The 24,157-nt window shown below is 41.2% G+C and overlaps 1 protein-coding gene across 1 annotated transcript in view; it reads left to right on the top strand.

Annotated features, from left to right (window-relative positions):
• The window catches only part of st6galnac3 (ST6 (alpha-N-acetyl-neuraminyl-2,3-beta-galactosyl-1,3)-N-acetylgalactosaminide alpha-2,6-sialyltransferase 3), a 62,469-nt gene that overhangs the window by 31,371 nt on the left and 6,941 nt on the right, over positions 1 to 24,157 (top strand). The window contains exon 4 of the mRNA XM_063886572.1: positions 22,235 to 22,342. Coding sequence (XP_063742642.1) covers positions 22,235 to 22,342 — 108 coding nt within the window. The remainder of the gene's footprint in view (positions 1 to 22,234; positions 22,343 to 24,157) is intronic.

Here is a 24,157-nt window from a genome sequence, read left to right as displayed (position 1 = left end):
TTTTAGAGGAAAGTGAGTTGTTGTGACTGAGCTGACAGAACCCTCAGCTGGCTGCAGCTGAGGGTTCATTCGACAACTTAAATTAGGTTTCTAAAGAAAAACAATCTTTTTAATTCATTTCCCAGTGTGCTTTGTTTCAGAGTCAAAAGTGTATTTGTTTTTAAGTTTGAAGAAAAGAAACATGACCTATAAACCTACACTGCCTGGCCAAATAAAGACCACACACTCTGCAACGTCACAACATTTATTTCTGTCTTGCATTCATTTTCTTTTGATCTTGTATTGATGACGGGAGATTCGGACCACTGCGCAAAGTCTTCTCCAGCACATCCCAAAAATTCTCAATGGGGTTCAGGTCTGGACTCTGTGGGGGCCAATCCATGTGTGAAAATGATGTCTCATGCTCCCTGAACCACTCTTTCACAATTTGAGCCCGATGGACCCTGGCATTGTCCTCTTGGAACATGTTGATCAACATTACTCAGAGAAATCTCAGTTGTCCAGTGGTGTAAATTAACCAATACTCCTGTACTGTGCTTCAGTATAATTCTCGGGTATCTTTAACTCAAACTTGAATTTTATGCTACTTTATGATTGTACAGCACTACAGGCAAATATTGTACCTACATGCTCAGTAGATAAATCTGACCGCTGTGGTCAGTAACACAATCAAGATCAATTTATACACTTTGATAATGTGCTCGAGATGAACTATCCACAAGGACATTAAGACGCTTCTTATACAGTATGTTAAAACATCAGTAACAGTAATCCAATAACATGGTATATAAGAATTGAACTCTCTGAGAAGGATCTCTCGGCCCTTGTTCTTTTACTTCAATAACAACCATCTTTTAACACCGTTTGTACTTTTCTACGAGTGAAATCTTGTATTTAATTTAACTGTATAGAGCTTTCATAATTTTTTCATCTGAGTACTGCATCCACTACTGTTGAAGTTCAAGAGTTGGAAATGAGAACGTCTTTGCTGGTCTGAATGTCCCGTTGAGTTCAAGCTTTATTGTCGTGGCTGTAGTTTGTTTACTTCAATCGCCCAGCATTTGATTACTTACGGCACACACAGCCTTACACCTTTCAGAGTTAAATCTGAAATGCTTCCACAGATTTCTTCTCTGATATTTTGGATCGTCTGTTCAGCTTGGCTCGCTTTATTGCTCTGTTTTGTGTTTTCAAAGGGAACAATAATAGCCTCAATTTCTGAGAACATTTCGCTTATCCCTGTCGATTTTGGTTATGTCGCAGAGAAAGTACTGAGAAAAAAATCACCTAGTACAAGAACTCTGTTTCACTTAACAGAGATTGAATTTGCTTTTGTTGCCCCCACACCTCATTGTGCTTTTATGTTTGAAAAAACAAAAATGAAATGCAATGTTTTTTCACACAAAGCAGCTGAGGATTGCTGATTGACCTTGAGGAAATCTAACAGAAAGTGGAGGAATGTGACTTGTAACTTTGTTGGCGCAATCTGCCTCCCGATGTGATCAGGAGCAGTCTCAATGTCAAACGACTCTCCGCCAGTGCTCAGGCTTTTGTTTACATGCAGCGTCGTACGTGACTGTATGTATAATTGCTTTGTGTATTGGGTGTCAAGAGAAGAAGAAACTTGTAGGAGATTGAAACACAATGTTTGCAGCACAAACCACACAACTGTAATTTCATGCTTATCACGCCGAGCCGTTTAAAAGAGAAAAGCGAGCGAGAGGATTCATTGTGTTTTCTCCACATGAAGCCTTGATTCCCGCTGTATACGGCCCTTACAATCTGCACTGAGCGCACTGCTTTCCATCCAAAACAAGAATTTGTCACTGAGCAAGCGTGAAATGATATTACATCTGTGGTGAAAGCTTGTAATTGCCGTGAAATTATCTTATTAAATGAAGCCAGCGGAAACCCTGAGACATAAATACCGCTGCGCTCTGGGAGGCTGTTCGTCAGGTCAGCCCGGTCAATTCAGAAGAACCAGGAAGTGATCCTCCCGGAGAAAGAGAGGATCAGCAGCTCGTCAGTTTCTGTGTGCGTTTGACCCATAGACTGTATGGTTTGACCTCGTCGGAGAGAGAGGAGGCGACAGCCGGGGGGAGAGAAGCAGCTGCAGGCGAAGTGCTGCCTTCCTTAAAGTCCATTTTATGTCCTAATGATGTTACGACACTCGGAGGAGCCAATGAGAGCAAGACTATCAGCTAATGATGTGAAAAGGCAACACTTCTTGTACTCTGCGTTTTTATAGAAAAAATAGAAGTCATTATTAAGTAGTGAAAACACAAGGTAACTCATTTTGAGGAATCAGTGTTTCCCTTTCCTGCTTTTTGTTTTACTTCTAATTCACTACTTTTTATTGACCAATATTCTCCCTTTGTGTCTGTTTATATTATAGCTTAAATTAGAAAAAAAACAAAAAACAAATATATATAAAAAAGACATGGCTCAGAATAATAGGAAATAGTAAAATAAATTATAAAAAGTATGTTTAATAATCAAAACAATTAACAAGCTACCAGCATATTAACTATATAGAGTATTTCAATGGAGCTCTGCCTTCACCAGCTGCATGAGTTAGACTTTAGCAATATCTAAAGGCACATCCTGTAATAGTATACATTAAAGCTCATACTTTTGTACTTTTAATGAAGTTAACTTTTGAATGCCTGACTCTAACTATATTATTTAAACACTGTGGTAGTACTACTTTGTCCACTGTTCTATAGTGCTAGTTTCATGCACCAATATCCTCTTTTGTACGTGGACAGCTGAACACTACACCTGAATGTGATCGTTGAACGTCTAATACCTCACAAACCCGTCTGCATTAATATTCTGCTGCCTCAGCCTCCTCTCTCCTGGAGGATTAACCACTAGAGATGTTTCTCCCCTCGTTCAGCCGCATGAGCTTTACTGCGGCCGGGCGCTGATGTTGGTCGATACCGGGGGGGCTTATGGTTGTGCGTTAGGGGGTTACGGCTTAGCTTTGAAGCCTGTACACAGTAACGCCGCTGTGATTGGTTAGCATGTGCTGCTTGTGTTTCTCACTACGAGAGTCTGACACTGGAGGAGAATATTTGTAGTGAAGACCAACATCGAGCTACTTCAAGGAAGGTTTAATTATCTGCTCGGTTTCAATGAAACGCTTCACTACTCCTGTGTCCTGTTCAGTAATGAGACCAGAAGGACAGGAAGTGACCTGGATGTAACTCTAGTTGGGTTACATTGTTTGTTGCCCACTGTCACTTTTTGTTACAACCTAAATGAAAGAAAGAACATTAACTGTGGCGGCTGGAGGCAAAGGTAATTTGTAATACATCTATTTAGTGTTGGGTTGTTTGGAAATTAACAACATCACTACAGCCGGTCCATTACATCTAGTATAAACCAATTTCAAAGCTGTATTTCCATCTTTTCCATATTTTACTATAATGAAGTGCTGTATAATTACTGAGAAGGTATCAAAAAGCTCAATCAATGGAGAAATGTACACAGCCCATACTTAGAAACATCCTTTAAGTCCTGCAATGGTGGTACCAAGAGCACTGACCAATCAGAGCGGGTCTTTCTTTGAAGGTGAGCTTAAAGCGACAGGCTGTTAACAGCAGCTTATCAGAAATAGGATAAATACAGGTATACTGAGACACATATACTGTATATATATATATATATATATATTAGTTTTTATAGTACATCATATTAACTTAGAATTTATTTAGCTGAGTATTTTTTCCAAGGCGACTTACAATTAGTGCCATTAACCATTCAGATACAAACTCACAATAGCAAGAATCCTTGAGGTGCATTAGCTTCAAATAAGACCATCCATTGTGAATAATACTGCACAATTCTGTCCGACCCTCATTTCGCACCCTGTCTGCTCTTTAGCATATTTGAATAAAATCTCCTCTACCCAGCGTTCGCTTACAAATTCACATTCAGCTCACGTGGGTCTGTTCTTCTGCCGGCTGGGCATAAAGGCAGGTAGACATGATGGTTAGCCCGCGGCCACAAAAGTAGTAAATGCATTTTCTGTTCCGCTTTGCTACTCCCGATTGAATAACCTCCACTGGACACAGATCCACACCTGCATCCCCGGTCATGTAGGCGCCTAGCCTCTTCTAATGAGCCTTATTACATCAAATGCCTCTGTAGCCTCAGAAAATAACCCTCTAAAGAGATAAAATAGCCTCCTGACACACGGCTGCACGGTGTGTCGGTTTGTATTACGGATAAGTCTCTTCACCTCTGTCACTGACTGAGTCTCTTACTCTTTATAAGTGTTATATTTGTCCCTTATTGTCAAAAGGCATAAAAGGACAAGATGAAATGTTATTGGTCCTTATTAGAAAAATGCTAAACATGTAGCTGCAGCTCTTAAAACATACACTAGGATACAAATCAGCGCAGAAGAGTTGCAAAGAACAATATAATTGATGCCAAAACAATTATTGTTATTTTTCTTTTGTTTTCTAAAGGCAATTGCCAATTATTTTCTAAGCAACAATGTCAACCGAGGATTTGCTGCTTTGTTTATATTTAATGTCTTAAGTGGGTTGTGACCTGGTGATCAGAATAAAACAGGACATTAGAAGGATTCACAACCTGGTCTTCTACTGACTAAAGTCATGAAAATGAGCTTAGTTGAAGCCGTATCATCAATACAGTGTTGGAGTAAAGTATAACCTGAATGCTAAATTAATAACATAAATCATCTGTCCCAAAGAATTAAAGAAGAACGGTGTGTGCAGTGAAACGCAAAGTGAAGACACGACACTTTAAAAAGGAAACATTAGAGAACAATAATGTGAATTTCTAGCGATACTAATAGTCTGTATGTATCTTTTGTCCTCACATTAATCAGGTCTCGAGTTGGCCTTGCCCTCTTCTTCTGTTTCTTTTTTCCATCTCCTTTTCTTCCTCCTCCTCTTTGGCCGGTGCCTGACATATTAACTGCTACAGATAGAGAGCTTTGATTCTCCTGACAGAGCACATAACACGCTCTCTCTACATTGCTCATGGATCCTCTAACACCTTCTGACTTGAACAAGCTTTTCTCCGATGTTTAGGTCGGCTAAAGACGTGTTCCTTTTATGCACGCTGTACTGTTGAATTACAGTCAAATAATCACATAGGGCTAAAACGTGCAGCCTCATGTCACGTAATGCACTCAATGGACGCATATGCTATCTGTCCTGAGAAAGAAGAACGAGTGCAGCCATAAAGCCCCGTGCAGCATCAGCTGTGATGCATCCTGTCAGCGACGCTCTGTTATATGCTCAGTGAATTGGATGTGAACTATAGTCACTTCCGATTATAGCCGTACAACTCTGTGTGAAAAGGGAAGAAATCACCCCTTGGCAGCAGCATTCAAATCTGCTTGTAAAATTGTCAAGCCTTCATCCGCACAAACAGAGCGTCGCCTGTTCTTTTGAGTTTCTTAGCCAGCGACAAATAACACTAATTCAGCCGTTTGCTTTTGACAAACATCGGCTTTTGGGTTCCTAACAATCAGCTAATGCCTCACATTTTGTGTTCACAAGTCATTGACACACAAATCATAGTAATCCCAGTGAGAGACTTCCAGTATTTTGTTCTGGTGCGTCTGCAGAGCTGTGTGAAATGAGATGCTTTACTTTCTGGTCATCTTGTGCAGCGCCCGAAGGTTTGAAAGCTTTTAAGTCGAAGTAATGTTGTTGCAAGCCTTTATACTTCCAATTCTGGTGTGCAATTTGGTGCCTATTGTTCATCTCTCTCTGAAATGTTAAACTACAAAGTGACCATTGAATTCTAAGCTGGAAGTTTCCTATCAATGCAGGATTTCTTTTGTTACAGAGCGAGGGACCTTTTATTTTACATTTTGAACACAGAGTTAAGAAATGTTGTATCACAAGGTTAATATTTTTCTCCTCAACATAAACCTAAATCATAATAATAAAATGCATGATGATACTGAGAGCGTTCAGGCTCACACCGGGGTTCACAATGATGGAAGGACTGCTCGGGCTCGTGCAAACAAACAAAATCTTTATTGTACCACGTGCAATAAACTCGGGCACGGAATAACGAGTGGTCTCTCGCTTCAGGCGTGGGAGGGGAGACAGTCCTCAATCAGGACCCAGTCTACTGCAAGAGACAAGAACCAGGTTACAACCATGCTTTCATTCAGTGACTCATTACCTGATTCTGATCAGCTGTCTGGGCTCCGGCTGAGCCACTCCCACCACTCCTGCAGCCGGCGCCCTAACCACACCCCGCTGCCACAGATACATTATTTAATTTTGAAGATTGGATTGTTATGGATTGGCATTTTTAAGGCACTGCTCTGGAAGTTTTGGACGCACTTGAAAGGTGCCCCGATGAGTCTCATTGTTAAAGGGGCCGTATTATGCTAATTTTCAGCTTCCTATTTGTTCCTGTGCCTCTCCTGAGACATGTCTCCATGCTTTAATGTTCAAAAAGCTCTATATTTTTCTCATACTGCCTGTGCTGCAGCACCTCTTTTCACCCTCTGTCTGAAACCAGAGCCCAGTCTGCTCTGATTGGTTAGCTGGCCGGCTCTGTTGTGATTGGTGAGCCGCTTAGAGATGTCCCGCCCCTTAGCCTATCACATACAGTGTGTTGAAGCGCTAGCCAATAGCAGTATAATGTAGTGATGTCATTATGCTACAGAAAGGAGTCGAATGGAGGCGATTCAGGCCTCTGGAGGGACCACAGGGATTTTAGCCTTTGCAGATCGTTTACATGCACAAAAACACACTACAGGAAAGAGAAACCCCCCACAATAGGTCCCCTCTAACGAACCATAATGATGTTTACATTTTGTGTTGCTCACTGAGATCTGAAACGCATAATCAATACATTTCTTTCCTATAAAACACTGACAGAGTTTGAACAACAAACAAACAAGGCCCTCTTCAGAGAAAAACATCTCCTCAGGGCTGCTGACGGTCTAAAAGACACACAGGTTACCTTCATTTCCCTCCCTGAGCTGCAGCTGCTTCTATCCAGCAACATCAGCAGCATTATTTACTCCAACCAACTTCCTGTAGATTGAAAGCACCGGCACCCACCTGTTCTTTTCACCTTAAGCGCTGTATTAGATCTGTTCCTGCGTAACCCCCCCCCCCTCCTTTTTCTGTTTTATTCCTTTCATAACTTCTGAAGCACTTGCCTTTGTGCCTGAAATGTGCAATATAAATAAAATTAACTCCCTTTCAACTCTACTGCCCCTGAATATGAATATGGAAACATTTAAATCAAGTGCGATAGATCCAGATAGTGTGCATGAATATAAATGCATCCATGCTGTATATAGAAACCATATCCATACGAGACGTGGCATTGTGTAAATGTGTCAAATTAGTGAAAGTGTTGTGCATTAAAGGAAGAATAATCACTTCATTATGCCGCCTGTCACACCTTTCGGATTTCTGATTTGTGTGCGCCATCGTTTATCGTCTCGGTAACGTGGCGTGATGAACATGAGGATGTAAAGTCACGGCGGCGTGTCGCTGTAAGCCTCCTGTAAAAACCACAAGCAGTGCCGCAGCATTGTCGGCGCGAGAGTCTCGTGCATATTAAGGTCGTAACACATTTCTTCGCGGGCAGCCATAAATCTTCTTTACTGTAAGAGAGGGCACCCGGTGTGGGCTTAGGAGCAGCTTGAACAGTCAGGGAGAGCTTAAAAAGTGCTTTGGTTATTGGACTTTTGCTTTGGATTACTCCCTATTGTGAACCTTTCTTAGAAGCCGCCTTTAAATTATTCAACAGTATAAGTGAGATTAATTGATTATTGAGCTTTGGATCAATTATAATCAGTGGTCCTGAGTGTAATTCTGGCTGTCTGGCTCTTTGTCTTGATCGCTGTCCCTGGAGAAATCTCTTAAATTGGTCCTCGTCTGTTTTGCTAATCCTTGGTTTTCATTCCCCTGGTTTTGGATGGGCATCCCATTAACATCTTGAACAGGCTGCAGAGGTTACAGACTGTTGTACTCTATTTAAAGTTTGTTAGACCAATCCCATTCAAACTCTTACACAACTCATCTGACCCTTCCTCCTTTTGCTTTTCTGCTGAATAGATCTCAGTCAATGTCTGTGTTTATGGACTGCTGTTTCTTCGCCGAATGAGGAAAACTAACTAACACTAACCAGGTTTCGACGAAGCTTTCTCTTTGAGGGTTTAGACTTTAAAGGGTAATATTGTAAAGTGTATTCCTTCTGTCGCTGACTAGAATTGATTTATATAAACCTCTCAACTTGCATGAGGCTTTGATGGAAATACTTTATTCTCTCTTTGATAAATCCGGCTGTCTTTCAGCAAAACGAATAGGGGTTTACTCCTGTGTGGGAAGTGTGTAAAGTTCTTGGCTGGGGTCTGAGATAATGAAGGGATATTTTACCGGAGGCGGTTTGTCAGCACCTTAGTAAGTGAAGCTAGCAGGATTGTAACCCGTGAAGTCTAGGTTTCCTTTTATCAAGATACTGTTCTGGGAACTGCAAAATGCTGTTGCCTGAATGACTCATTTGTATCCTAGTGAAGTGGAAAACATTTTGAAGAGAGTCTGAGTTAGAGCCACTTAGATAATAATACTCCCAGAATTATTATTCGGGTAACATTTCCGTGGTGGCAGACAGGTGAAAATGCTGCCCAAACAATTCCATTTGGAGAGGTTTCTTTACTTTCATGTGTTTCGGCACATTTGTGTTTTTGTATTTGCCTCATTTTTGAAAGTGGAGCGCGTTTCTCCTGATGTAAGTGTTTTGGGCCGTTGTAGGGCGTTTGCACCTGTACAGTTTAACTTATGATTCGCTGAATTCTTGACAGCTTTTATATTTCTTGCATGCCATGAAGGAAAATGAATAAATTATCAATGAATTGCAAGCGGTTGTTTGAATTCAGAAGTATGTGGTTCAGTTATTGTTCCACGAGCAAAAAGGCTTTTCAATGTTGAAGTAGATTCTCTTCCAAAGATAAAAGACTATTTGAAAGGGTCTAGTTCACTTTATAGTCTGTTGTTTGCTGCTGAAGTCTTGCCTTGAACTTGAAATGAACTGGAGCCGGGTTTGTTTGTTTGGTTATTTTGCTGCTGATAAGACCAGGCTGGCCGAAAAATTAATACAATTGATGAGACTCGAATAAAGTTCCTGCTGCTTTATGAGCCCCACCAAAAAGAGAGAGCAAACACAGAACTGGATGTACAGTGACACGGACAAGTCTTTACAATCCAGTCAAATCCAGGTTGTAATTCAGCCTTACACCCAAAGAAAAGCAAGGTACTTTTTATCCAGTTTTGCGTTGGTGCAGCAGGAGACTTTTGAAACTGTCCTCTTTTTCTTTTTTTTGCTGCAGCTTTTTCTTTTCCCTCCGAGTCAATTTAAATTCAAACCTGCCATAGGCCATGTGTTTCAATCTCCCCCTCCCCTGCAGCAAATGTAAAGTAGGGGTTGTTGCTGGCAGGCGACAGGTGGATTGTGGGAAGGTTGCTGGTTGACAGGTGGCCTCTCTAATGACACCCTCATTACCAGACATTTGGCAAAGTACATACGTGATGTTTGGCACATACACAGGCTGTTTGGTTCCTCCGAGTCTGACACTTGCTCCTCTTAAGATTTGTTATAACTTGATTATTTTCTATATACAGCTCCGAAACTTCAACACACAGAAACATTGTCAGTAGTTTATAGAATACAATAACAAATAATAGTAATTTAACTCAAAGACATACCTTTAAATAATAAAACAAGGGAAAGTGATAATGCTGAAGTGGTCTCTTAATTCTTTCCGCGGCTATATATTAAAACATTTTGGGGCGAGAAACTTGAATATGCATTTCTTTAGAGCGAATGTTTTCCCAGCAATATAAAATAGATATTAAAGAGGGAATTATGACCTGTTTGACTTCTTAATACTAACTCTAATCAGCTTATAATACATAATTAAAAATGACTAATGCCTGGATTTTTAATCAAAGTAAATATTTAAATAAAACATTACACTAATTAATTTCCCTATTCAATGAATTGTGTGTTTGCGTGCTAATAACCAGTACAAATAATTACAATAGGCCTCCTTTTTTACACTGACTTTGGGACGGTGTAAATTATCTTTTCGGGACAGTGAGGAAATAAGTTAGTCTGTAGCCTTGAATACAAACTGATGAAACAAAACAACCCAAAAAGGAGACATGAGGCCTAGTTTCTGAACACTTGAAAGTCCTTCACTGGTTTTCAAAGCACAACAAGGAGGAACACACACACACACACACACACACACACACGCACACGCACACGCTCATGGTTAGAGGAAGGGGTTTTACGTGTTACTTTTTTCCTTGCAAAACTTCATGACACAACAGCCTCCTATGTACCGTGTGTTTGTAGCTACAAATCAAATGTTTTCTTTTTACCAAGCTGAACTAAGATGGTCGACATGTTGAACGTTTGAACTGCTTAACATCAGCGTTCAAGCATTTTCTTGTGAGTATGTTAGCATGCCAATGTTAGCATCTAGCTAATTCCTTTGCCTGAGCACAGGCTTACAAAGCCACCAGCATCACTGCTGACTCTTAGTTAACATTTTTATTTGATGCAATTGTCAAGTTTTTGAAGTGTGTGGGTGTTCCTCTAGCCTGAAAGAACATGAAACCTCTTTTTAAATCATTAGTTTGGGTTTTACTAGAGAGATTTAGTGTCCCACGTTGGTCTGAAAGAGGAGGCTTTTCACCAAGACAAAAAGAGAATTTAGGGCAGACAGTGAATACTGAAAATACACAGAGAACTGGCACAAAACATGAGATATTGATAACTAAAAATACTGAAATCAGTCGAACCCAAGGAGGAATACGCTGTTCCACACTTTGTACATCGCTGAGGATTAACACGTCAGCGAAATGCCTTAAAATGTAACAGAAAATATGCTTAGTGTGTGTGTGTCACTCTTTGATTCACTGCTGAGCTCTGCTTGACTAATCGGGCTTTGTCTTTAAAAATGAGGAAAAAATGTTTTATAATCAGAAATATCTGCCCAGTTGTTTCAGACAAATTTGAGATAAATTTGCTTTGAAGTTTTTGCCGGAGTATGACAGAGAAATAATATCTGTGGGCAGTAATTGTGCGAGCAACTATCAAGGCAGGCTGCTTTTGAGTTCGACTCACTTTTGAGGGATTTGAGTGCAATCAGTTGAACTCAATTAAAGGAATAAATGGAACCAGTGTTACAACCATACACATTATTTTTCTCCTGATAATAAAAAGGTATCTTCCTCTCCTTGGGGCAATAGGGAAAATGTTCAAAGAAACCCACACTTGGGATCTTTTCATCAGAGGTAATGGCACCTGGCAGCGGCCTGGTTTCAGGATAAGCACAAAGTTAATTATGATTTATGATTGAAGCTTTGTAGCACTGGGATTCATTTAATCTAACACTGAATGGTTGTGATTCATGACTCATAACAATGCAATCTAAGAGGCAGGTTAGTCATCACCATGGTTTGTTTTGGCCCGGGACTTAAAGGAAGAAGCATTGATGGTAAAACATTTCATTCTCCTTAGACCTAAGGAAGCCTCAGACTCACTGGGGTCCTGCGAAATTAATGAGAAAAAACTGCTGGGGTGGTGGTGGGCATAAAAGCATCAGGCGGCTTCTTCTGCACTAACAGAATTATTAAAGTCCTGGTTGCCGGGCGGAGATGAGGAGATCAGTGGAAGCCCCTCGCAGTGCCGTGAGCTCAATACATGGCAGGGGAAGGGGAAGGCTCGCAGAGAGGGCCAGCTGATATTTTATTTTCTGGCTTTGGCCATTTAGCAACATATGGACGGCCATTTGTGTCCTCTTTTTTTTTGTAAAAGTGACAGGGGACAAATGTTGTGGGTGTGGAGGGAGTTAGGATGATGGATGGTCTCCACATGCTGAGAGACGGTGAACACAGCAGCCTGGATCACGCCAACAGCACCGACACTCTGCAGGGGCTTGACATGAAGTAAGACGCAGCAGCTCTCTGCCTTCTCCCTCCTCGCAGAGAATCTGAAGACATGACTATCATGACTCACTGTACAAGGGAAGGAAATTAATGTAGCACCTGCCAAGTACAGGGTACAAGATTGTAGGTCACCTTCCTTTATGGCACAATGGGTTTTATTAAGAAAAATGTAATAAAATACTAAGTTAAAAATGGTCAAGGATTAAGGTTGCATGATATAATTGTGGCGGTTCACCTGTAGGCTCTGAGGCTACCTTGCCTCAGGGTGTGAAAGTGGGAATGCTAAACATATTACATTTTCACCTGCAATCTGTTTAACACGAGCTGTAAAAAAAAAGTGGTTATTCATGTTAGTTGAACACAGCTATCTGTTCAGTTTTATCAAGCTCATCCACGCTCACTGCCATGGATTCGTTGCTGAGCATCAACAACAGCAACAGGGGGCTTAAGGTGGGTTAAAGAACCAAACAACGTGCATTATTGTACTTATTCCTGGGCTTCGGGATCAGTTTATCTGTTGGTTTTTTAACTTTATTCAACAATTGATGGAAAATCAATATCGTTGACTGATGCCTGCAGGATATTTTTTCAGAAACAGAGAAACTTTCAGAAGAAGGAAAACTTCTTCTGCCAATTTTCGCTTCTGCTGAGTTTCCTCGGGTTAATGAGGCATATTTTACTGCCCCAACCCTCAATTTTAGCTGATATTGCAAATGTATTTCATCCTAAAATATATGTCAAGTGCCACCTCCTCTCAATACTTTCTCATTAAAGCTGATTTAATGACATTTACCGACCAAAACAGGCAGACATTGTGCTCCACGAGCTAAATGAGATCTCACATTAGAAAAGGCTGAGTGATGATGACGCTGTGGATTAATGGATGTATCATCAGCAGCTTTTTCCCTGGGAAACTTTAGGAAAGGTTAAGAATACATTGGAGTTTTTTTTACACACGATAATGGGTTTAGCCCTCAGTTCTTATCCTCCTAGTTTCCATCACCACTAAAATTTGCCCTCTGAAATCTTTCTATACGCAGAATTAGCTATTCAGTGAGTACTTCACTTTGAAAATCCTCTGTGCAAAATGTCACAGCAAGTCACGACTGCTGAGATATCAGCGTCTGCACAGCGAGTTCACAGCTTTCCTGTCCGTTTTTACAAGCCCTCTGTCCTCTGTCTTCTCCCTGTGCTCATATTGACATCTGCTTTAGGAGGACAACGAGGCCATTAACTCTGGGAAGAGTGGGAGTCAGGGTACTGAGGGGTGATCAGAGTGGGAGAAGAGGAAGAGGACGAGAGTTCAAACGGTCAGAGAGAGAAACTGTGGCCACAGGAGATAAAAACAGAGGAGCAGAGATCAAGTCGAAACAGGAAATAGTGGAAAAGAGGAAAACGGCTTTTAAATATTGAACTAGAGAGAGAGAGTAAGAGATCCACAAGGGACTAAAATCCAATATCATCAGGGCCTAAAGGACTACAGTACTAAACACTAATCTGCAAGAAAATAAATTGTTGCAAAGCTGAGGCCAAAAAAAAAAAGAGAAAGCAATTGGACAAACCGTCTCCTGGGTTTTTATTTTCAAAGACAATACAAGATAATCTGAGGGACCGTTTCACAGTTTTAAATACAAATTATTGCCCATAAACTAATCATGAACATGCATGTTTCACTATCACAACGTTCTGGAAAAAGACAACACGTTCACAGAACGGCAGATCCTCCAGGCACGTTCGGCCACGATAATTGCAAATGCATATCGACAATCTTTGCAGGAAGCGTTTTTCTTTTATTACTGAAGAAACTTCTCTACAAATATAATGTCATAACTTTAATTACTACAGCTTGCACATCACACCGCATTTACATCCATGCACCCAACTTGCACATATTTCTGTAGATTTTAAGAGGATATTCGATTAAGTCCAGCAAGACAACAAACACACTGTAAAGAAAATCAACAATACAAGTGTTTGGTAAATCTTGAAAACTGAATTCTTAAAATTAGTCTTTAAAATCTATTTTGTTGAAATAGTTGGTGCTTCATTTTCCTCTTGGTAACTAGTTTCTTTGCTCTGTCTAAATTCCTTGCTTTAATGACTCACCCTTGTGTTGATTGGTATCTTTTTTGCGCCTGTTGGTACTTCTATAAATAGCTTGTGTTGTTCAGGTGCTGAGTCTTCCACTTTGAGAATATGTCAGTGGATTTTCTTGCATTTAATACTCCTTAGTTTGTAGAAAAAGAAGCTTGTTCTTGGTGAAACTGAACTACGAGTGGAGAAAGAAAGTCTGATGTGATCAGCTTTTACCTCAGTTTACAGTAAAACCAGTATTTTCTGTGAATAAGAATCAAACAGAGGTTTACTCGGCATGATTAGGGAGGCAGTGTTCGAAATCAGGGGGGCACTGGTTCAAACCCCGCTGCGGTCAGTATGCCGCTGTATCTTTGGGCACTTCAAGCAAATTGCTCCTGTGGGGATGGCTCACAGTATTGAGTCGCTTTGGATATAATTAACTCACAAGTGACATGTAATGTAACGATTAGGCTCTGTGAAAGAAAATGAAATATTTGGTCTGATTCAAGAACGTGAATAAAGCTATGAAAGCATCTTAAAGCTTCTTTCTGTCCCACTAAAGGTTATGTTCCTCTTATCCTCTTTTCTTTCAGGTTAAACAATCATCTCCTCCTGGTTATTAATAGCTCTGCATACTGGTACCAAAGTAAAGACAAATAGACTTGAAGAGAGCAAATTGTCTTCTTCGTGGTGCAGTCTGTGGAGGTCAACCCCGATGCCTCATATTGCCCCGCGGCAGAGTTAAGAAACGCCTCAGCAAGCACACACGTCTGCATGGCTCATTCCCATCATTAAAATAAATTGCTGTGCTCTGTGGTGTGTGTAAAGAGAAAAATGTTTCCCAAAAAAAAGGCCCTGTTTTCACCCGGCGGTTAAGCTCTGGATGTTGTCGCTGTTCCTCAGAGGCTCCTCAGCTGTTTTCAGAGACGCAGTGTGTTTTTCCTCCACTCAGAACTCGCCCTCTGGGAAAACTCGACAACTTGTCTCGCGGCCTGGTGTCGTATGAACTAATCAATTAATAATGAACATCAGGCCACATCCTGCCGGGGGGGAGGAAACCACAAAACTGGATAAAAAAAGGGCAGCGAGTTGCTGTTCATGCCTCTGAAGATTGGATCATCATCTGGTGAAGAAACGCGTCTTTTGAGTGTTTACCTGCAATTTGCGCGAGTAGCAATTTCTTTAAAACTAAATAGGAGAATAGAACTTCAAGGCTGTGTTTGAAAATCTATCACTGCAAACGACTTACAGTGCTCAATCAGTATGTACTGCTTACTGAATTACCAGATAAGTATGCCATTACTACGAAACAATTTCACAGTGAAATAACTCATGGAATAGTACATCAGCTGACTTCTCGTACCCGTACCCTGACGTCTCTGACAATAGTTTGTGTCGTGATTCTTTTTTCTAAAGGTTACTGTTTAACCTCTAAGTATCTCCAGTAAACTCACACATAAATACAATTAGACAAAACCGATAGGACAAAAAGAAACTAATGTAAAAGCATGAGACAATAAAACCATACTAATAGCCAAAGACTGAAAACCCTCTTACTAGACATACAATACAAAAAAAGAAAACCCCAATTTAGAAAACATAGACTGATTCTTATATTGTATTACAGTAGACATTTGGGCACTTTTATTTACAGAAAATCCACAAAGTATGCAATTTGAAAGAACAAAAAACACACATTTTAAGCCAAATGTCAGTTTGTAAGTATGTGGATGTAAACAGCCTAAGATCAGTCAATTTGAGACGATTCCCAGCCTCCTTCTCCAGGAGAGGAATAATACCTGTCTGTAAATGCTCCGTACGGATGTGTGTGAGATAACCTGGTAAAGGACGGATGTACGAGGGCAGGGTTCTCTGTAAGTCAAAGCACAAACTGACCCGATAGGAAAGAACAGAAGGTTCTGATCTGATCCTGCTCTTTAGCGCAGTGTTGTTACTAGGACCTCATGAACCCGGTAATCTCCGTGCACTGTATCACCAAGGCTTTGCGGTCAGATACAATCAGACAGTAATAGAATAAAAATCATCGGGAGGAACCACAGAACAAAAGGTCAAAAAGTCAAAAGCTGTCTTGATGAGTTTAAATCTGGTGTAGAAAGAAACATGTTATTGTTTTCTAGCGTACAAAGAACTATAGAGCTTCTGAATTATAATGTTTGAACGGGAAAAAGATTTTCAACATATATTCAAAAGGGCTAAAAGAGGAATATCATTTGATATAGTGTAAATGTAAAACCCATTAATAACTATTTTATGATGTGTTCACAAAAGGAAAAGGTTACACGCTTAAAGGCTGGAAACAAACACCTTTCCTGGCGCTCTGCTAAAGTGGAAACGGTTTCCTGTCTTAGTAGAGACGTGAAACTGGTAAAGAAGCAAATGAGTCTATTTCCCAAATTGTCAAACTGTTCCTATGATTTCATTGTAGTGATTGATGGTCTGCCAAAGGTGTCTAGTTTATTTTTTAATTGTTTAAGTCAACACTCAAGCTGAGCTGTCTGAAAGCAGATGCTGCTACAAACACATCAGGTGTCTCATGTGAATATTTCCATTTCCCTCAAATTTGACTAAATTAACTTATGTCTGACATGTAGCCAATAATCAGTTTTTAAAGCGATATCTGTGCAGAGTGAGGATCAACTTCTGACAAAAGGGATGAGATGTATTCCCCTATGTGTTTTGACAGGTGTCATATCGTATTTGTGCAGCTGCAGAGCCGCACACAAAGCACGTATCCACTAAAGCGGTCGTCACTTTGGATTTTCTCCCACACAAGGACGACTTTCCTGCTGCGAATGTCAAGTGCGAGTTATTGAATGGAGTCTGAGGTAGGGGAGCCTCTCGCTGATCCCTGTAGCTCCTTAGCCTCTGGCGCTCGGCAGGTAAAGCACAACAGGCTCCAGCTCAGTCAGACTTGGGGGATTATTTACTTAAACCCTGCACAGAGTGTCCGACTTCATTTCTCAAACACCCTTCGGTTCCCAGCGCCGTTAGCTCTGTAGCGTCCTAGCATGTCAGTCCCAATCATTCCAAAGAGAGGGAAATGAGGGATTTTTACTGGTGTTTCTCCTTTCTGTTCGTGCCCGACACAATTTATTATGTTCCATTTTACTAAAAAGCCATACTGAGACACGGTTAGAAGCCAGGCAGTGTCGAGGCAGACCTCATGACACCTTTTGTTTGCTGCCCTTCAGTAAAAGGCTGTTTTTTTTGTTTTTTTTTGCTTTAACAAAACAAGCAAATTGCATTCTCTGTATCCTCCGGCTCTGGATGTTATTTGTTGCCTGCCAAAACCGCTTCATACCGAGCCTTATCTCTCCTTTAAATTGGCCGCACAATAACAGCATCCTCTGCAAAGTTGTGCCATTATGATTGTCAAAGGTAAACAAATTGTCGACTGAAGACCTTGAATTCTATCAGTTGTTCTCTCTGCGTCTACACTTCCACACATCTGCTCTGAAATGTTAATCATCAGGTCAGCAGATCCCTCCCCTGTTTTTATTCTAGCATTTTTTTTTTTGTTGCTTTAGGACATTCAGCTCTCGACTGGGGACGTGTGTGTGAAAGTATGCGTGTGTGTGTGTGTATGTGTGTGTGCTGCCAGAGTGGCAAATGGCTAATGAATAATGCAGCGTAATAGTGATGTGTTGACAGCTCTGATGGCTGAGAGCTGCCGAGCTGTGTATCACTGATAGTGCGCCATTTCCCTTCTGTCCTCCTCCACTCCCTTATTACACACAAATTACATTTTGTGTGTAATCCCCCCCCCCAACAGCCCCGGTGTCAGCATGTGGCGTGTGAGAGAAAGTTTGTTGAGTTGCTAAAACTTGAAACTAAAATAGATGGTGCATTTGGGGGCATACATCCACATTAAGGGTGTTTCACACTGTTTAGTTTACTTAAGTTTGCTGATGGGTTTTGCAAAAATATTTTTCCAGCTTTTTTCTGACGGTTCTAACTGGCTTTGCTGTGCTTGTCAGGAATACTTTGAGTTAACCTCATATCCTATTACTATCTCGTACGCCACCAGCCTTAGCTGCTACTAAGGATACTGAGAAAGTGTCCTTAAATGTTTTTGGATGAAAAGATGTTAAAAAAGACGCCTTTATGCTCTTGTTTCTCCTTCCCTGTATAGGTTTTTGTGTGTGTAAATGTTCCGGTACAGAAGTGCTGCGAAGCAAATGCTAATGTCAGCATGCTAAATTATTTCCAATAACATACATATAAACAACTGACCGGTGCTGCGCATATCCTGTTTGATTGATCTGCATGTTTGATGCTTCAAGCTCTCATAAATAACAACATGTTCACTAACGTTGTTCACCTATATGTCCACAGACAGCTGGAGTTTACCCAAAACCAGCAGCAGTCCAACAGGCAGTGTCACATATAAGCATTGCTGTATGTCCATATGCAAATGTGTGTATGAAAGTTAAGATAAGAAAGCAATTCATCAACATTTTTACTTAGAAACACAGTTGTTAACCTCAAGGTGGAGAGGAGAAGTCGGGATATGTAGGACGTAGCCTCTGGGCACCAAGATCATCAAATATTATGGTAATCCATCCAATAGTCGTTGAGGTATTTCAAGACACTTCCATTGCTATAGGGGGAAAAGCATAGCTGAAAATGCAAAAGAATTGGATATATTTCATTGGTTTTTGTTAGGATGATCTGTATTGAATGTGTTCGGGAGGGGGTCGATGTTTTCTACAGCGGTTTCTACGGCCCACACGACGGAGCTCATGAAACCTTTTCAGCTGCTGTAATATCCACCCTGTCAGCTAGGTCCTGAGAATAAATCCTTTAGCTACACAGGAGTGCGTGACACATTTAAATTTTTAATCAGCGGGTTAATTTGCAGTGAGGAGAAGAAAAACACAGCTGAACTGACAACGATAAGAGCACCACCCACAGAAACTCAAACTTCATTAACTTGAGCACCGAGGACGCCGATGTCAAGAGTCTCATTGACATTATTTGACTGATCTCTAAAGAGTTCAGGGCAAAGACAGCGCCGTCATTATTACTGAGAACCAAAGAGAGGAGACTTACTTCATGAGTGCAGTATGTGGCCAGGGAGCCGATACATCATCAGGAAGTTCACCGGGCCCATCCCGACAACAGATCTGTCCCTAAGGACGCTGCAGCCTCAACCTGCTGAGTGATAACCAGGAAAAATGTGGAATATGCGCTCTGAAAATGGGTTACATTTGACCTCCTTTTTATTATTATGCATGTGTTGGCATAATATCTTGCAGCAGATTTATTTAAGGAGGTCAGTGCATCCAACAATTGCCCTTGTGGTTGATGGAGTGTCTAGACTATGGTCTTTCTTGAATAAAAACAACATTTTTTGGTCTTTAAACTGTAAAGAAATGGTACCATTTGACTTGAAAAATGTAATGCAACTGAATTCAAAACTGAAAAGTGACATACGAGTCTCTTTTTTTATGTTTGACTCCCTAAAAACGTGTTGCTTTGTTTTAAAAGACGTTTTTATTGCTTTTTCTTATGTTTATATCTCTGATTTGGTTTTAAACAATATTGGGACCATGTTTGAATCGTCCCATAATGATTGAAATTTATGAAATGAAATATATCTTAAAGGGGTTATGGTCACAGCTCTGTACTGGAAAATATGTGTTCCCCATCTAATTTCATCATCTAACTCCACCATCTGCTTCCTGCTGTAACAAGGTCTTTAGTCATAATCACTCATAATCATAAATTATTATTCCTTTTGCAATTTGAAAACCTAGCAGCTGTTGGCTTTGAAAAGTGGCAAGAAAATAACCTCTCCACTTGATGAGGAGTCTTTCTCAATGTTGTGTAGAATAGTTCACTTTGGTGCAGGACTAAGACGTGAATTGCTTTGGAGATGAACCTTCAGTTATCAATCAGAGCTGCATCCACCGTCTGCTATCCCAGCACAATAGATACATACGCTATATATATCTTTAGTGGGATGTTTCAAGCTGTTTGTTCAGGGTCAGTTAAATTCTCCCAATCTTTCACTGGAGCCTTGAAGATCATTTGGACAAAAGCATGTTTACTGTGAAAAAGTGTCAAGACAAAGCGGCGTCAGTAGATCTGCTGCAGTCTAGACTACAAGAAATAATCATAAGGAGAAAGAGAAGCATGTTCCTGCTGCACCAGATATCACTTTAAAGACTCTCACCGCATCTTTGCTTTTTAGCCATGCTAGCAGCGAGGCTTTATGAAGGAAATGTCTCAACAAATATTGGATGGATTTCTGTTTAATTTTGTACAAAACCCTTCAGGATGATTTGGAAACACTTTTGTTATTTTCGGACTATTCATTTCAGCTGTACATTGTGCTAGCTAAGAAATTGTATCATGCTAACAAACTTAACCAAGATGGCGAGCATGCTAACATCACATCTGCTTAGCATTAGCATTTAGCTCTTGATCCTCACAGAGCTGCTGTCATGGCTGAGGACGTTATCTTTAGTTTTCCTGTGAAATTCTGGTATATTTACAGCTGAAAAGGATTTGGATTTTTTTCACAGCTGGTAGACCCGTGCACGCGGCGTTGCCGGGAAACAAGGAGACATTTATTCAATTTCTTTTGGAATCACAAGCCCAAATTACGTTGGGAAACAGTTGGAGTTTGTGTTGAGAGCTGTCCAAGGTGCTGATCCTGGAACAGTCAGGGAGCTAGAGCTGTCCATGGTGCTCCACTGGATAGCGTTCCTGCTGCTAGCTCTGACAGGATGCAACATGGCAACCGTGATTAGCTGCTCCAAACATCCTTGTTGTTAAAGGAAGGTATTATTCAATGCGTTATAACTTTAGTATTTTATAGGTTTCTCTTCAAATCTCTTCTCCTTTTACCTGTTTATTAGTGGATTCATCTAATAATTAGTACATTTCTTTGTTAAACTTTGTTTTCATCGCCCAGTTCACGTTATAATTTCATCAATTTAATCATCTCTTATTCCTCTCATTAATTGCTGTGTCATTCTCCTGTCAGATATCAGGGACTCGATGTTTTGTAGACGTATATATATATCTCCCCTGCGGTCTTTCACAATCTCTACGCTGTCTCTGTGTCTGATACTGTGGGAGTGCCACCATTCCCCCCCCCCTCCCCCTTCATCATTATCAGTATCATGCTGTGCACTCTGTGTTTAATTTATACGAGGTCTAAGGCTCCTTGTAGTTTCATGCATTGCTGTGTGGCAGGAGCGTGGGGCCACCTGCCATGCGGGGGCTGCGGGTGTATACTTCATGACCCACTTACTTGTCTTGTTTTGACAAAACCTTGAGTGAGGCTCCATCTCAGAGGTGTGTTGTGTGTGTTGGAGGATGATCAAAGCTTACCTTTCGTAACTTTGAGAGGTCATAACACCGCGAGTCTGATGCTGATGAAAGGATTATGCATGTTGTTATTGATCGCCCCGCTGGGGGTCCTGCATTATTCACAGGGGACGGCGTGTCTGCAGCTGTTGTGATAAGCTGTTCAACACCCAATAAAGTGTGTTTCTTTTCTCAGCCTCTGAACCTTTTTGCATATCTACAAAGAAGCTTTGATTTTACAACCTCTTTAACTATTCATGTCCACCATAATGAAGGGGCCTTTAAAATTCCTTGACAGGCTAACAGTAAGGCAGACATATGGTGGTACACCTGTCCTGAGGGCTGCAGATGCATTTACTTTTACATTTACATATTTGATCCTGAGCTGAGGCTCTTTATACAGGATAACCTACAATAGGAACAGCTGTTAGAATAATTTTAATCCTCACATCAGCTGCGTTACAAAAGCAAAGAGCACAGAGGTCAGAGAAAGAGAAACCCAGAAACTCTACAGATGTTTTCATTTAATGCAACTCAAAGTTTTTTTTATGACTGAATAAGGATTTTATGCACCAGTCAATCCTCAAATTAAATACAGTTTAATCCCAGACTTAATGTAGGTTAAAGGGTCTTGAATATATTGTCTTCAGTGATTTCAATGTTATGTTAAACGTGTGTTTCAACGTATCTTTTCTTAAAGTGTGTCCTTGTTGCTTTTGCATATGAAGCTGCTGCATTTCAAGAACATCTTCACACTTGATGTGACAGTAAAGTTTATGTATTGTATCAAAAAAAATGAACATTATAACTAAAGATCTGTCTCTGTGTGTCTGCAGGATCCAGTCCGGCTCCTACCTCAGCACAGGCTGGTTCACGCTCATCCTCGCCATGGACATGTGCAAAGAGATCCATATCTACGGCATGATAAATGACACCTACTGCAAGTAAGACACCCACTATCCCCCTGCATTTGCGGGTGAAAAATGCACACAAAAAACTTAAAACTAGATTCACATTCACAGCAGCGCCGGCCAATCGCAGCGTCTCCCATAATCAAGACCGACCCTGTTCGAATGCATTTCCAATTCCTCACTTTGGATTTAATAGCTGAATTTCTATGCTGAAATCCATATTGGGTTCTCTGTGCCGTGAATACCTGTTATATTTTCCCTGCCTAGAATACCCAGCAGGCTGCAGAGTCTCCGAGGCGGCAGCACCCATTCCCTCCCCTGCTTAAAGTTGTATTTCTCTACATGCCTGTCTTCTTCGGTCTGACTCGCGGGTGAGTGATTGCTGTCCGACTGCGAGGCTATGGGAAGGATGACAAACAAGATGCTGTAGCTCTGGACGCGGCCTGCTCGGTCTCTAGTCTTCTCAGCCTTGATTGACTCGCCTCCTCTCTCCCTGCGTCTCCCCTCTGCTCAACGGGATCTCTCTCTATCCCCCGAGTCAAACACTTCTATCTAATACGCGGTGAATATCCTGCCTTTTATCCCCCCCCCCGTGTTCCCCGTGCTCAGCGGGAGTTGAAATATAAACAGCCCCAGACACATGGCAGAGAGGAGAGATAATTCAACCAGCACAGAGGATTTTATGATTCAGCGAGGCAGTTAAGGGGCGACGGCGTCTCCTTTCCCGTCTGTCTCTTATGTCCTTCCTTACCTGCGTGAGCCGGAGGATGTTGCATTTCACTGAGTTTCTGAGTGGACAATTTAGTGTCACACAAACTGCTGATGGCAGCCGATCACTCCGCTACAACAAGAAGAAGGGAAGTTTTGGTAGTGGACCAAAAGCCCAAATTATGTTTGTAAACACTTGGAGTTTGTGTTGAGCGCTGTCCAAGGTGCTAATCCTGGAACAGTCAGGGAGCCGGAGCTGTCCGTGGTGCGTTCCTGCTGGTTTCTCGGACAGAAGGCAACATGGCAAACAAGATTAGCTGCTCAAAACAAACATGTTATTAAAGGAAGTGTGCCTGTTATGGTTTCATTCAGCGAGGCATTTAAGGGGGGACTTCTTCTTATTCCCTGCCTCTCTCTTATTTCCATCCTTACCTGCACGAGTCGGGAGGATGTTGTGTTTCACTGAGTTTCTGAGTGGACAATTTAGTGTCACACAAACTGCTGTTGGCAGCCGAACACTCCTCCGCAACAACAAGAAGTGAAGTTTTTGTGTACAACGCTAGTCAGAATGGACCTCCGCCCGTAGACGGTAATGGAGCCTCAACAGGTGCCGCAGAGAGGGTGAAATTGAATTTATTTGTTAACGCCGGTGCGCTCCACCGTGTGACACAGAGAGGAGCGAGGCAGTGATTGGGTTGTGTATCACTGAGAGCTGGCAGACAGCCATGTGGATGGGACCCACTGGAGATGGCTCTTTCTCCTCTGTCTGTGTTCATTCCCCTAATGAAACATTTTCTCATGAAGCCATCACTCACTATTAGAAACCAACTGCAGGCTGCACAGTGAATCTATTCCACTGCTCCTATTTTTATTGATTCCTTTAATGGTTTGAAGATGCAAACTGTAAACAATTTCAGGTCAGGATTGCTTCACTCCCCTCCTCAACATTACTCAGTTTATTCGGGATGATTTTAGATGTACTGTGGCTCAGAACAGGAGAAATGTTTTCATGATATCTTACAAATAACAAGAGTAGTTATTGAATAACAGTAGCTGCTGTTATTTTAGTTTTAATGACGGAAACCTGCAGAGTGGAGGATTTCGCCCGAGGCTGCATCACTTCAAGCCGCTGAACGCTGT

Source organism: Eleginops maclovinus, chromosome 6 (genome assembly GCF_036324505.1).
Source record: "Eleginops maclovinus isolate JMC-PN-2008 ecotype Puerto Natales chromosome 6, JC_Emac_rtc_rv5, whole genome shotgun sequence".
Classification (NCBI taxonomy): Eukaryota; Metazoa; Chordata; class Actinopteri; order Perciformes; family Eleginopidae; genus Eleginops; species Eleginops maclovinus.
This window is presented reverse-complemented; position numbering and strand designations above follow the sequence as displayed.